We start from the raw sequence: 14,880 nt of genomic DNA on the forward strand, positions 1-14,880 counted from the left end.
GAAGTATGAGATTGTATTTATAAATAAGGACATTTGCATGAGTTGTTATTTACAGTCAGGCTGGAAACCTTATGAATGGGAAATCTTCATAAACTCCACTATGATAAATTTGTCACGGATAACCCATATTGCATGCCAGTTAGCCAGTGGTTTCAACTATATAGAACATAACATAATTTGAAGGTAAAATTCTAGAGCAGAATTTCTTTTGTTGGACTGATCAGCTGATATGTGATATGGTCACTGTTAATTTAGATACTGGTTTTTATTTTCTTAAGAGATGTACAGATAAAATCAAATACAGGCAGTTCCTGAATTACAAACATCCAATTTACAGACGACGCATAGTTAAGAACGGGGATGAGACAACAGGAAGTGAGAGAAATCTACCCCTTGGAAGGGAAATTCACTCCTGAAAGAGTCATCATTGGGAAAAGGTGTCTCCACTGAAGCTTTGTCACTAATCGTTTCCACAACAAACCAAATTTTTCAAGATCCAATTATCGCAGGAACAGGAAGTGAGGTGAAATCTTCAGAATAGGGACACATACAGCAAAATAAACACCACAAGGGTGTTAACCCTTCCTTATGCTATCAATTTCACTTAACAATGAGTTTATTTCTTGTTACATTAATTATTGTGTTAATTCATCAAATAATCATTCAATTTTATTTGTTTTTCCTTGTCAAATGAGAGAACTCTTTTGAGCATTTACAGAACTATTGCCCTTGAAGAAGTGAGGGATTGTCAAAACAAGCAAAGAAAAAGGATATTCAGCAAAGGCAGTGAATGTCAGAAGTATTGCAGAATTAAGGATTTGGGCATTTAAATCTAGGATTTATTTAAATCTATATAATTAAGAATCGGGGTACCATCTTGGCTATCTAAACTCTTCCTACCAATTCCTCTTTCCTCCAAGAAAACTTACCTTTGCAAAGTCATGGGGGAACAAGTCGCAGGGAGAAAGTAGAAGTGTTTAAAGACTTTCTCTAACTAGCCTAGATTGACTGAACCTGGCTGTGCCATTTTACTTGGTATCATTTCCTTTGGAACCGTGTAGTTTTTTGAAGCCTTATATACTATAATTCTTTGAGCAAAATGAAATACTTCTGATCATACAAAGGCTTAATCCCCTCCCCTGAGGATTCTTGAAGGGAGAAACCTTGAAAAAATAAAAAATGAAGCAATCTTTAAATAAAAATGTTAGCAATAGTCTGTCTAAAACTACAAGTGTCCTGTAATGCACAATTAAACTTATTTGTACACAGTATCTCTCTTTGGACTGTGTTACAGCTAATTGATAGGGTGCCTCATTTATTGACATATTGTTTTAAGAAACCTTGCATATAGTGCCAATTACCAGGAAAGGATTCCATTTTGCTGTGCCTGGAATATTAGATTTTTTTTCAGAAACTTCCTCAAAGAAAAAGCATTCTTTTCCTTCCCACAGAATCCACCTGCATCTTTCATAGAAAGTATCTCTGGATACTTGTAGGCCTCTCTTGAGCCATGTTAAATAAACCCTGAGGAACTGATGGAGGAAGGATATTAATTATCTTAACTGAACTTTCTTTAAACTCGGTAGAAGGCCTGCACAATTTGGCAGTAGTGAGGGGCACCGTTCATATCCCGCAACGTGAGGGAGAAACTTTGCTTTAACATGAACACCTCACAATAATTTAATGGTGAAGCTAAGTTTTCCCCTCATAACAAAGGGAAATGAACTACAAAGAGTTGGCAGTTTTTCGGCCAGTTTAGGAGATGACGGAAGCAACCCAGAGGCGAAGTAAAAGGAAGAGTGAGAACTGGAGCACTTTTTCTTTACCACCTCCTTCTCACTCTCATGAGAGGAAAATGGTAAATCTAACGGCCAATCTAATGTTAAATAATGTAACCTGGAGCCCAGAATTCAACCCCTCCAAAAAAAGATCCAATACCCCTTAAAATTTCATCTTTGCTCCTCACTAGTCCAACATCCTTCCCAGGCCGCATTTCCAACTGAGACCTGCACTTCCAACATCCTGTCTGGATCTGTTGGTGGCACCCCCTTTGCCACAGGTTAGTTTAGCATAGAGAAAGTAGCAGGTTTCTAGGCTCCTGTTCTGCTCTCTATTCTGAGAGAAATCCACCAGACAGTCTCAATGATAGCCTCCGTGAAAGCGTCTCACACAAAGCCCATGGAGGAGCATCAGCTGGCCATACCATTGACTGGAAGTTCAAAACCCCATTTTTTGACTGAAGTTTTAATTATCATATTATATTTTTATCTCCAGGGTTTTTGGGACATTGACTGCATAATAGGATTGAACAAGTCTGAGAAAACTAATTTACATCCATTTATTGGGAAATTAACCTATTAAAAGAAACAATAAAATATATCTTTTTGCAAAAATATGAACACTTCTTTGTTTTTATAACAATATGTTGCCGTATTTCTTTTGTAAAAATTCTTAAATACATTAAAGTTTTCTTAAGGTAAATCTGGTATTTCATTTTAATTTTTCTAGCTAAGAAGAAGAAACCTAAATTGTTCAATAAATTTGATAAAAGCATTAAGGCTGAGCTTGATGGTGCAGAGAAGCTGCGTAAAAAGGTAAATTTTGAACTCAGGTGAACTCAGTTTTACAATCTCAAGAGACAACAGAAGGATCAAGAACGTTCACTGGGCTAAATCCAGTGTTGTTACCACAGTGAAATCAATAGGGCTCAATTGCAACCTAGTTGCCATTAATGCATTGATGCATTTCACTGTGTGTTGGATTTAGTCATGGAATATCTGTAATTTTATTGCATTGTTTGCCTGGGCATGGTCGACTGTCTCCGCCGTATGATGGTGAACAATAAACACACTGACAATAACTGTTTTGGGTAAACTGGCCACAACATTTTATTGGTTACAGAATGAAGGGTTGGCTGCCCTGCATGGGTCCCGGATCAAAGATCTGACAGCCCATTGCTGTCTGATCCAAATGAGTCACGGCACAACCGACACCTGACCCGGTAGTCGGTCTCCAGCGCCACCTGGCGGTAGCCAAAATATCTCCTCCCCCCTAATGCCAATGAAAAGGGGGGGGGGGTGGAGTATTTTACGAGATCCGAGACCCATGTCACACGCCAACAACAGTTGTGACAAAACAATGCAAAACATGAGAGCCAGCAGGGTGGGCGGGATGGCAAGCTGCAGCCTCCGAATGGCTGCTGTTGAGCCTCTCGGGGGCGGAGCCTGGTGCGGCCCCGCCCACGGAGGGGCGCTGACCAATGGCAGCCCAGGAGTGCTGGCCTGCCATTGGCCAGCGGGTGCTGGCGGCGGGAAACCTTCCTGCCGCGCCGAGGGGGCTCCTGGGAAGAAGAAGCCCCCCGGTCCGCCGCCATGCTGGGAGGGAGGGAGCGCCCTTCCCAGCAATCTGCAGGGCCCGGTGAGTCGGGCCCTGCCCTTTCCGGTATTTGCATACTGCTTCCTAACAAATAACTTCAATAGTATCTTAGCTTTGAAATAATTATAATGGTACGTAAAATTATCACTTAAGTGTCTTGCAGAAATGTTTTTCACGATGGGTACATTGCCTCATGGAGATAGAGAGGCAATAGATAACATGTTTTAATACATAAATAGAGTACCAAGGTGCTTCCCACTGCGGTATTACTAAATACAATGATACTATTTCACACAGAAAAATAGAGCTTTGTGAAAAAGCCAGGGGGTGAGCACTGGCAAAACAATATACAGACAAATTTGCAACTTGATATAAAAGAGTCATATTTAGAAAATTTCCTTCACCATTCATCAGTGTTACATAATTGTCAGTTTCTAGTCACTAACAGCTGGTTCCTACACTTATTTTCATTCACTGTGGCTTCAGCATGGAATGCTTAATCATCTCTGGACCATGCAGTTCATTATGAGACTGATAGCTATAACTTCCGTGAAAGAAGGTGTAACCAAATACAAACATAAACTACAAAAGTAGTTGTATTAGTATAGAAATTACATTATTTCTTGGGCATTTAAAAAAATATACAAAACAGAAGAGAATGATGATCAAAATGTTGATGGTGATTTTGCTGCTCTTTTATATTAAAAAATACTTCAAATAATTTCAGGGGAAAGTGGAAGAAGCTTTGAAGGCATTTGAAACATTAGTGAAGAAGTATCCCCAAAGTCCACGAGCAAGATATGGAAAAGCACAGGTAAAAGGTTACAGATATAAGTGTGAAAGGAACAAGATTTAGTACAGGAAACAAATGAATAAAGCATTTGTGTGTGAGGAATAGTCGCCGATGACGAAAGCAACAAGTGGTTTTATGTGTGTAAAAATGCAGTGGCAAACAACGTTCTTGTGCCGCATGTTTACCTCTTGCTGCAAATAAGCAACCTTATGTCTATTGAGTGCATAGTACCTGATGCTTATGTCCCAGGTTATCTGGTAAAACTAGTAAGACCAGGAGTGGATAAAGGGTATTTTTAAAAATATGGTGAGACATTTCCCCCTGAGTTACAGAAATCACAATCGGTTCAATAAATAGTCCAGCATGGTCTGATAGGATCTAAAGCTCCACCTAAGGCTAAGCAGTGACAACATATATCACTGACTGCATTGCTTCCTTCTGCTTTTCCGGGCCCTACAGCTTGCTACAGAAGCCTGGTTTATGTGTTTGCTGAGAATTGTGGCTGGTGGTTTCCATATCAGGAGGGTAATGAATCTGCCCCAGGTTTTCATCCATAATTTAAAGAGGTTAGCCAAGGGGCCAAATATAAGAGATAGAGCACTTTGTATAATACCTTTAAAGTCTGAACTAAAATCCAAAATGATTCACCATCCTGCTGTTATGAGCCACTAGGCACCATTACCTGCTGTTAAGATTTACCATAGTCACAATTTTGTAACCAACAGTGACTTCTGGATGTCCAAAGAGCTCCCCTTTCAGTTCTGTAAAACATCTTTTAAAAGGAATCAAGCCTCAGGATGCCCCCAGGATGACAGTTACTGGGTAAAACAAGATCTACCCCTTAAATACTATTTCACCCCTCCAATTACTTTAAATACGTATCAGAAACCAGGACTGTGGTCTATGGGGGTTCAAGACATTGAGAAATGGGGCATGTGTTCTCCCTGGACTTTAAACCATGATAAAGAGGCACGAGAGTTTGGGGATTTTCTGTGGTGACTCCATCTTTATAGAATATGCATATCTTGGAGATGCTTTAACTCAATAAACTTACTGTTGTTGCTGCTGCTGCTATTGTTTGCCTACAAGTCATTTCTGATTTATGGAAACACTAAGGTGAAGCTACCATGGGGCTTTTTTTTTTTTTTTTGCAAGATTTGTTCAGAGAGGGTTTCCATTACATTCCTCCTCTAAGGCTGGTTCCACACGGGAAAAGTCCAGTCCAACCCAGGTTTAAAAAACACATATCAAGCCGGACTTCTGCCCCCACACTGGCAGAAAACACTGCACTTTTCTGGGTGGGGGAAGTGTCCAGATGCCTTGCTGGACCTCACCTGGACATCAACAAAAAAAAAATCCCCAGAAAAGCTTTAAAAATTAAAAATTATTTACCCAGCTGCCATTACCCTGCTGCTGGTCCTCTCCTGGCATATAGAAACCACACTGTAGAGCAGGGGTCCCCAAACTAAGGCCCGGGGGCCGGATGCGGCCCTCCAAGGTCATTTACCTGGCCCCCGCCCTCCGTTTTATAATATAATATGTTTATATCAGTTTTAATAATATATTATATATACATATAATATTGATAAAATATTATAATGTTATACAATATAATACTAATAATAATACCATATAATAATATTAAATTATATGTTATATATTACATATAATATTACAGTACAGTGGTATAGTTCAATATATAGTAATATATAATGCTAATAATGTGCTATGCTAATAATATAATATATTGTTTGTACATACAGCTGCTCTGAGTCCCCTTTGGGGTGAGAAGGGTGGGCTATAAATATAGTAAATAAATAAATGAATAATTTTAGACTTAGGCTCGACCGAAGTCTGACATGACTTGAAGGCACACAACAACAACAACAACAACAACAACAACAACAATCCTAATTAACTTGATTATCTCATTGGCCAGAAGCAGATCCACACTTTCCATTGAAATCCTGATAGGTTTATGTTGGTTAAAATTGTTCTTATATTCAAATATTGTATTGTTCTTTCATTGTTGTTGTTTTTTCCACTATAAATAAGACATGTGCAGTGTGCATAGTAATTTGTTCATATTTTTTTTCAAATGATAATTCGGCCCCTCAACAGTCTGAAGGATTGTGGACCGGCCCGCTGCTTTAAAAGTTTGGGGACCCCTGCTGTAGAGGGTAAAGTGGTGTAATACGGTGTATTAGAATATAAAGGTTTTTAAGTAAATAATCTAAGTATTTGACTTCACACTACCATGTGTCTTATATGTATTTATAGCTCTCTTAATGCAAAATGAAGAAATGGGTATCCTGTTATAAAGTGTCCTGACAGGGTACTCACTCTAATACAAACATCAATATTAACAAATATAAACTGATATAAGTCACACAAAGAAAAAATAGCAACACCTATTTAGTCAATAATATATTATTTCAAGTCCGTGTAATAATAATAATCTATATTAGAGTGAGTACCCTGTCAAGACACTTTATAACAGGATACCCATTTTTTCATTTTGCATTAAGAGAACTATAAATACGTATAAGACACATGGTAGTGTTAAGTCAAATACTTAGATTATTTACTCAAAAACCTTTATATTCTAATACACCGTATTACACCACTTTACCCTCTACAGATTCATAGACATCTGTGTATATCTTGACGTAGAAACAACACACCAGGAGATGTGGGGGAAAGAGGAAAATAGCTCCTGCCCTCCCCTTTTCCTGATGTGTCATTTCTGTGCACCAGGAGAGGGCCAGAAGCAGGGTAATGGCGGCCATGTAAGTAATTTTTAGTTTTTAAGGCTCTTCTGGGGGTGGAGATGGGGAGGGAGTTACAGCCCTCTAGGTTTTCTGGGCTCGTGGAACCTAGAAAACACAAGAGGGCTATGCAGACTACTTCCTCAGAAGTCCCAGGACTTCTGAAGGGGCAGTCCAGACAGCAGCCATACTGAATTAGACCCGGGTCCTTCAGGAAGACCTGGGTCAAATCCAGTACCCAATTAATTAGCAGGGTTTTCCTGCCTTGTGCTGAATTAATTCGCTTTTACCTGAGACATTGTTTGGATGTCCCAGGAAAAAGTGCGGGAGCTCGTACTTTTTGCGAGCTGTCTGGATGCACCCTGAGATTGGAAAGTGTGATTTACCCAAGGCTTCCCAATCCATTGCTGAGTGGGGATTTGCAACCTGGCCTTTTGGATTCCTAGTCCAACATGCAAACCACTACACCTCATTGGCAAAGAGTGCAGTTTCAAAGGACTGATAAGAAGCGGCCAATCAGCAGATGCATTGAAAGAGTGTGCACCCTAGGCATCGGACTTTTAATATACAGACTTCAGTTAGCTCCACCTGGAAAGATAAATACAAGTGAACTCTGCTCAGCAAGGCATACGATCATGAGTTGCCTTTTTGGAAAAGATGACCATTGTACCATTCACTCTCTACAAGGCAATTTCCTTCTTGGACATTGCATGCGGGTGGAAGCATACAGGGCAATCTTCAGATCAGTTGTCAAAACTTGTTTTATCCCATGTGTCAGGGATCCACACAGTATCAGCAAGCCCAAAGGGCTTCCACAGCTGCGATCCCCTTGAATGCCTCCTGCTGTAGATTTGCAGGCTGGCCTGGGTCAAAAGCTCTGAGTTATTTGATCTTTAGGTTTGATCTTTGGCTCTGTGCTTCTTGCCAGGAGAACCTATTCAACCATAATGAAACTAAAATTGTCATCATTTCACTTCCTAACCAATTGGGTTTTTTAGGTTAATATTGCTTGCTCCACCTCACACTAAACAGATTTTATTTTTCCAAACATGATTTCTAATATTTAAACCATTAAAATATTAATATTAAAATTTTAAAATCAACTCAAACAGCTAATTACAACTATGTTGGCCATTTTGTTGCTGGTCATCCACTGTAATTAATAAATATTTAATATATATAACTATGTTGAACAGTGACAGATAAAGTGTGGAATTCCAGATGCTTTTGCACTAAAATTCCCTTGATCCCTTATCACTGGCAATAGATCATGGGAATGGAAGGCTTGTACATGTAGCCATTCATGTTTGAGGACAAATAAAAAGTTGAATATTGCTGATGATATGATTAATGCTTTTTGATCTCATGTAGAGTGAGGATGATTTGGCTGAGAAAATGAGAAGCAATGAAATTCTACAGCGATCTATCAATACTTATGGGGAGGTAGCTAGTCTGTCTAATGTCCCTGATGATCTGGTCAAATTGGCCCTGAAACGACGGGCAGACAGGCAGCAGTTTCTTGGTAAGTTTAAATCTGTATTTAACAGTGAATAAATTCATTTGTACATCTGCACACACTAATGGGGAGTAGTTGTGCACATTTGAAAACTTTTTATTTCTAAAAAAATCCTGCTTTGCAAATTTTAATATACAAGTAGAATATTCTCCAAATATTCCCTCAATAGCTTGAGTGTTTTCTGAATTGTGTATGTCTAAATTTTAAATTAATACTTACAATGTTTCCTATTTGAATTTATACATCTTTTTTCAGTATGAGATGGTTAATATACAGCAATCAGTAGTGGCATATCACAATGTATATCACAGTTTGTCCTTTGCAAATATATATCATATCACAAACCTAAGACACTTTCATCTATGTCGTTATAATTATTTTTCTTACATACATTTAGAAGTAAACGCGCTGCAATGATTTAGTGTAGTTAGTAACATTAAGCAAAGGCAAGCATGCATGTCAGCTTCCAGAAGCCTAGGAAACACAGGATCTGAGAAAAAGGTGCATTTTGAAACACAAACAGGAAGTTTGCCTGTTTTCACTCCAGTGAATACTATAGCCTTGTAGTTTTCCTAGATGCTGCAACAATAATTTGTTATTCATTATTCTTCTAAACACAATAATTACTTCATGTGAATACCAAAAATGCAGACAAATGCACTTATTGCAAGTTGATCAACCACAGATACATAGTACAGAGCCCTACAAGGTTCAAACTTTCTCATACAGTTCAGAGATACTCTTGTTATACCAAAAAATTTAAAATATAATCAAAGAAACACAATATATAATCACTAAAATGTGTTACAACATGTTAACCTTTTCCAGTTGTCAGAAGGTTAGTTTGAATCAAAATAGACAAATTGTGATTCTTTCTCAGCTCACCAGGAAAGTTGTAGCTTACTCAATAAGAGAAAGAGACTGTGAGCAACCATTTTTCTGTGAGCTTTCAAGGATGATCCTTTTTTCTATATGGATTAATTTCACTTATTTATGCAAGTAATTGTTTTTTTGAAAGACTACCATCAAAATATATGCTATAAAGAAATAAGAATAAATATTGAGCATAACTACTCATTGCCATATATTATCTACTGAGGAACAGTTGTAAGAAAATGCTGTGATTGCCCACAAGAGGTCTCCATAAGATTAGATGATGCATCCTGTTAACATACTTTTTCTGAATTTTTTTTCAATATTAAACAGTGAGCGAAATAGTCCCATGATTTTACATACATTCACATTCTGCCATTTCAGTGTTTATTAATGCACCTTCAGTTATATGCTTTCATAATGTACACTAATTTTACTGGTAAACATATTGAATCCCATGTTGCTGTTGATTTTGTCCAATCAATTTAGGTCGCATGAGAGGTTCACTGGTTACATTACAAAAACTGGTTAATCTATTTCCTAATGATACTTCATTCAAGAATAACCTTGGGGTTGGTTATCTTTTGATTGGAGACAACAACAACGCTAAGAGGGTTTATGAAGAGGTGAGCTTTTATTAAATGTAAATGAAAATCTCCTTTAAGCAAAATAAAAGTAGTACTTCTTATGCAAATCTTCATCAACATAAGAACCATGTAATTTTTAATTGATTTCCTAGCTGAAGTTAAATCTAGATAATATACAGACTATTATGTGTTCACCCAATGGGATACATTCTTTCTCTTGTAGTTGTCTTAAAGCAGGGCTGTCAAGTTCATTTGCGTGGAAGGCCACCTCAGCTTTAAGGTTGCCTTCAAAGGGCCATTGAATCCATGGAGACAAAGGACCAAGTATATATACCTTGATTAGCATTAATGGCCTTGCTAGATTCATGTCCTGGCTTCTTCCTGCCTTGGGGAATTTTTTGTTCAGAGGTGTTAGCTGCCCCTGATTGATTCGTGCTTGGAATTCCCCTGTTTTCAGAGTGTTGTTCCTTATTTACTGTTCTAATTTTAGAGTTTTTTTAAAATACTGGTAGCCAGATTTTGTTCATTTTCATGGTCTCCTCCTTTCTGTTGAAATTGTCCACATGCTTGTGTATTTCAATGGCTTCTCTTTGTAGTCTGTCATGATAGTTGTTAGAGTGGTCCAGCATTTCTGAACATTTCTGAATAACTTGAATATTCAATTCAAGTTATTCAGTGCATTTTTATTATTGTCATTGTGTACCTTTAAGCTTTTTTCCAGTTTATAGTAACTGTAAGTTGAAACTATCTTGGAGTTTTCATGGCAGATTTTTTTCAGAAGGAATTTGCCTTTGTCATCCTCTGAGGATGAAAGAATGTATCTTCTTCAAAGTCACCTAGTGTATTTCTATAGCTTAGCAGGAATTTGAACCCTCTTCTTTAAAGCCATTGTCCAATAGTCAAACCACTGTACCATGGCTGTCATACTCATTTTGGGTTTTTTAAAAATAGAATTTGCTGGTAATATTGGAAATCATTACAACAGATTTTAAAGATTTCAAGAAATGTTAAGATGGGAACAATTAAACGCTTCCTTAAATCTAATCCAATCATATTTAAAATTATGTAATTAAAATTACGGCATTTTAATATGCCAGGATTTAGTATAGCTAAATCATGTATAGTTTCTCTAGAAACAAGATTTGATGAAAAGGTGGTGCTATTGTAAGAACTGCAAATTGAATCAAATAATTTTTGATAGCTGTATCTATTCTGCCTAATGGAAAACATATCCTGTTGGAAGGAACCATTTTATTATACCCTCCATTGTGTTATACTTGAAAACAGGATCAAGAAAGGGATAGCATTTCATTTCCCCTCCTTGTTACATATTTTCATTTTGATTCTCATCATCTGAAACTGAGACACAATAAATTAAATATAGTCTTTGTAAAACAATCAAATCCACTTTTGTTTTCAATGAGCAATCGATCTTGGTTTGACTTCCTTCAAGGGACTCTTTTATAGCATAAGACATCACAATGCATTTTCTCTCTTCCACTTTGTACTGTTGACAGGCTACCATTCTGAAGGAGTTCTAAGGTTAGTCCTGATCTATGCAATTATTATTGTATAATGGCTGAAAGAGACATGATGGCAAAGAAGACTTTTCTCTTCCACTCGCTGTTGGACCATTGGTGGACAGAGGCCACTTCCTCCCTAGAATCCATTGGCATAGATCCAGAACAGTTATTCCACCAATGGAACTGCTTCCATCAATGAAGCTTAGGCCCCTTCCACACAGCTGTATAAAATCTGCATTGATCTGGATTATATGGTAGTGTGAACTCAGATAATCCAGTTCAAAGCAGATATTGTGGATTATCTGCCTTGGTTATATGGGTGTGTGGAAGGGCCCTAAGAGCGAGTCCGTCTTCCTCACTATCACAGTGCCATTTTAATCCTTTGAATGTTCTCCAGAGACCAAGAAAACCCTAGCAATACACTTTTTGTAGCTTGCGACACTTGCAAGGGAAAATAAAGGGACAGTTTTTTTTACTCTGACAAGCTTCCTCTAGCACAATGTTGGACTTGAGCGTTTATGTAATTCTAAATGTGCCATTTGGAATGCAACTAAAAGTATTAGTGTGGACACTATCTTGTCCACAGCCAATGATAGAGACACACATTTCATGAAATAGACAAAAAACAAAAAAACCTTACTTTATTGTAGAGATTACATAATATAAGTTGTAAAGGAACTGCACTTGTTTTCAGTTTATTTTCAGTCTCAATTCAAGGTGCCATCTTTGAACTAGAAAACCTTAAACAGCTTGGTATCAGGATATGTGAAAGATTGCCTCCTCCCATATGGGCCTGCTCAAAATTTGATATCCTCAGCAGAAGCCTTAGTTCAAAACTCACAAAGCTATCTTGATGTGTACCTATGACAGGGTTCTCTCTGTAGCACATCCCAGCTATGGGACACCCTGCCAGAAGATTTTAGGCTGGTTTCATCTCTTCTGGTTTATAGCCTAAACTGTGTGTTCCATATGGCTTGTGGTTTTTGATATTGTTCTAGCAGTAATAACTGGTTTTAAATTATTTAGTGTAACAAAATTTGAAAAAAAATCTGTTCCTGGTTTGAAAGTGTTATTCCTGTGTAATTGTGCAGTACTTACTTTGAAAGTATTGGTAGTTGTTATACTCCCAAAACTTCATTTTTGTGGCTGCAACAACACAAACTATGTTGAATTTGTTGAGACTCAGCGAGATATTCATTGAAAAACAATAACAGAATGTGCTGCAGGATATCCCGCAAGAACAAAGTTTTTGCAGTTTAATAAAAAAAATTCCATGTTTGTATGATAGAACCAATTAGGAAATGACATTTATAACCCAGGAACAAAAATCATGTTACATAGTGTTATTTGGAAGGGTTTGTTTAGTTTGTTTTTTAAAGTTTTAATCTATTGATTTTAATGTTTTTATCTATTGTACATTGCCTTAGGAGTCCTTGCAGATCTGTAGGGCCCACTCTAAATGTTTTAATAGAAGGTTTCCTTGAATCCAGTCATGTAGCCGGGGGGAGGGGGGCTTGAGGGTCTTCAGCCCCCCTGAAATTCTCAGGGTGGTCCACGAGAAGGCCTTACTGGTATTATTTAAATTGTTATGTTTATTCATATCATGATCTGATCACCATGCTCAATATATCCCATATGCATGGGGGTATTGGGATAATGATACAAAAGGTTTACTAGAGTAGCTCCTCTCTCACTCAGACTCCCACCCCCTCCCCAAAATCAAAATCCTGGCTACGGGCCTGCTTGTATCCTACACCTCTTTGCCTCCTTGACTAATTTATAGAAGTTCCTATATGTTCAAGTAAAAGATAAAGCTGGCCCTAAAAGCCTGCTGTAAACCTGTTCATGTTTTCCCATGAATCCTGGCTGAATGGCTTCCCCAGACCTAAGGAATATGCAGCAAGGAATAGGAAGAGGCTGAGACTGTACTAATGCAGTGCCATGGTGTGTAGTTCTCCCTTTAGACAATTGACTGAATAGTTACTTCTGTAAACAGAAGAAGAAAAAACTGGATGTGATCCATCAGAATTGCTAATATATCAGTAGACATCTTTAAATACTGTAAATTTATAGTCAGAATCACTATTGGGTTTAAACTATAATGATTTGTTTTGCTCTCCAACAGGTTCTGGACCTGGCTCCAAATGATGGTTTTGCTAAAGTGCATTATGGCTTCATTTTGAAGGCAGAGAACAAGATTGAAGAAAGCATTCCCTATTTGAAAGTAACAATCACATTAAAATCTTGCTGGTTTTCATCTTTTGTAAACCACAACTTAAAGGGGAAGGGATGAGAGATGCTAAGTACAAAGTTAAAATTCTATCTATATCACATTAGAGATGTTCCCAGAAATTAGTGCCGCTCTATATCCAGTGTTGCTAGAGATCCTGCATTGAAAAGGGAGATAGACCCAGTGGTTCATGCAGTCTCTTCCAATTCTACAGTTTTCTTATTCTATATTTCTGTATAAAAATTTCTCTCTGTTCCAAACTGTATTCAGTTATTAATCACTGCTTCTTGCTTCCTACTTACTCTGCTACTGACAGATACTTCACATAGCACTTTTTGAGATACGTTTTTTTCCCTGAAAGTGTGCTTCAGAAGTTAATACAGTAAATTACCCTGCAGAGATGCAGAGAACATCTCCTAGAGATTTTACAGCTGCAGAAAATTTGGCTCTTGCTAGCAAAGACTGCAAGACAGCAAGAAGGAATGATAAATAACAGATTGCACAGTGGCTACGGCTGGATGATACAGAATAAACCAGGGGACCACGAAATTCTGCTTTATCTGTTATTAGCAGTATGCTGCTACACTTCGTTTGATTGCTTTTAGTTGCACTGAGAGCAATGCATGGATTCTTTTTCTATTTGATTGTGAGAAAAACAAAACAAGTGCCCATGTTCAGATGACACTACAACCAATGAACCAAACCATGAAGTGAGTATCCTGAAATTATATGGCCTGCAAACCACTTGACCTGTCAGACTCAAAGGACCACCCCACTAAGAACCCTTCTCAACTTCACCAAAATTGGTTAACCTTCAAATGAAGAATTGTACTGTAAATTCCAGGCATGGTTCTCTACTTAAAGCTATTTGGGGTTGGGCAGAAATTATGAGGTACCCTTCACATACTTTTTAAAAGATAGTATTGTCTATTAAATATTTTGTGTACCTTGGTATTATATAGTGTTTAAATTGTGTTTTGTTTTCACCTAAACCAATACAGCCTTGAGGGCCTAATTGATAGAAAAATGGGTTATCAATACAATATAATAAATAGGCATGTATGGCCCATGAGGTTCTAAAATGCAATATGGGGATAGTTGATAGAAGCAAATACAGTAGAGTCTCACTTATCCAACATTCACTTATCCAACGTTCTGGATTATCCAATGCATTTTTTTAGTCAATGTTTTCAATACATTGTGATATTTTGGTGC

The 14,880-nt window shown here is 37.6% G+C and overlaps 1 protein-coding gene across 9 annotated transcripts in view; it reads left to right on the forward strand.

Moving 5' to 3' along the window:
- Positions 1 to 14,880, forward strand: part of asph (aspartate beta-hydroxylase) — a 141,400-nt gene that overhangs the window by 98,776 nt on the left and 27,744 nt on the right. For 8 of the 9 annotated variants that reach the window (XM_062980330.1, XM_062980331.1, XM_062980333.1 and 5 more), the window contains 5 exons: positions 2,509 to 2,594; positions 4,103 to 4,189; positions 8,308 to 8,458; positions 9,815 to 9,951; positions 13,561 to 13,659. In XM_062980330.1, coding sequence (XP_062836400.1) covers positions 2,509 to 2,594; positions 4,103 to 4,189; positions 8,308 to 8,458; positions 9,815 to 9,951; positions 13,561 to 13,659 — 560 coding nt within the window. Of the gene's footprint in view, positions 1 to 2,508; positions 2,595 to 4,102; positions 4,190 to 8,307; positions 8,459 to 9,814; positions 9,952 to 11,429; positions 11,455 to 13,560; positions 13,660 to 14,880 lie in introns of those variants that run through there. The other variant, XM_062980339.1, reaches the window with a different exon arrangement.

Source organism: Anolis carolinensis, chromosome 4 (genome assembly GCF_035594765.1).
Source record: "Anolis carolinensis isolate JA03-04 chromosome 4, rAnoCar3.1.pri, whole genome shotgun sequence".
In the NCBI taxonomy this organism is placed as follows: domain Eukaryota; kingdom Metazoa; phylum Chordata; class Lepidosauria; order Squamata; family Dactyloidae; genus Anolis; species Anolis carolinensis.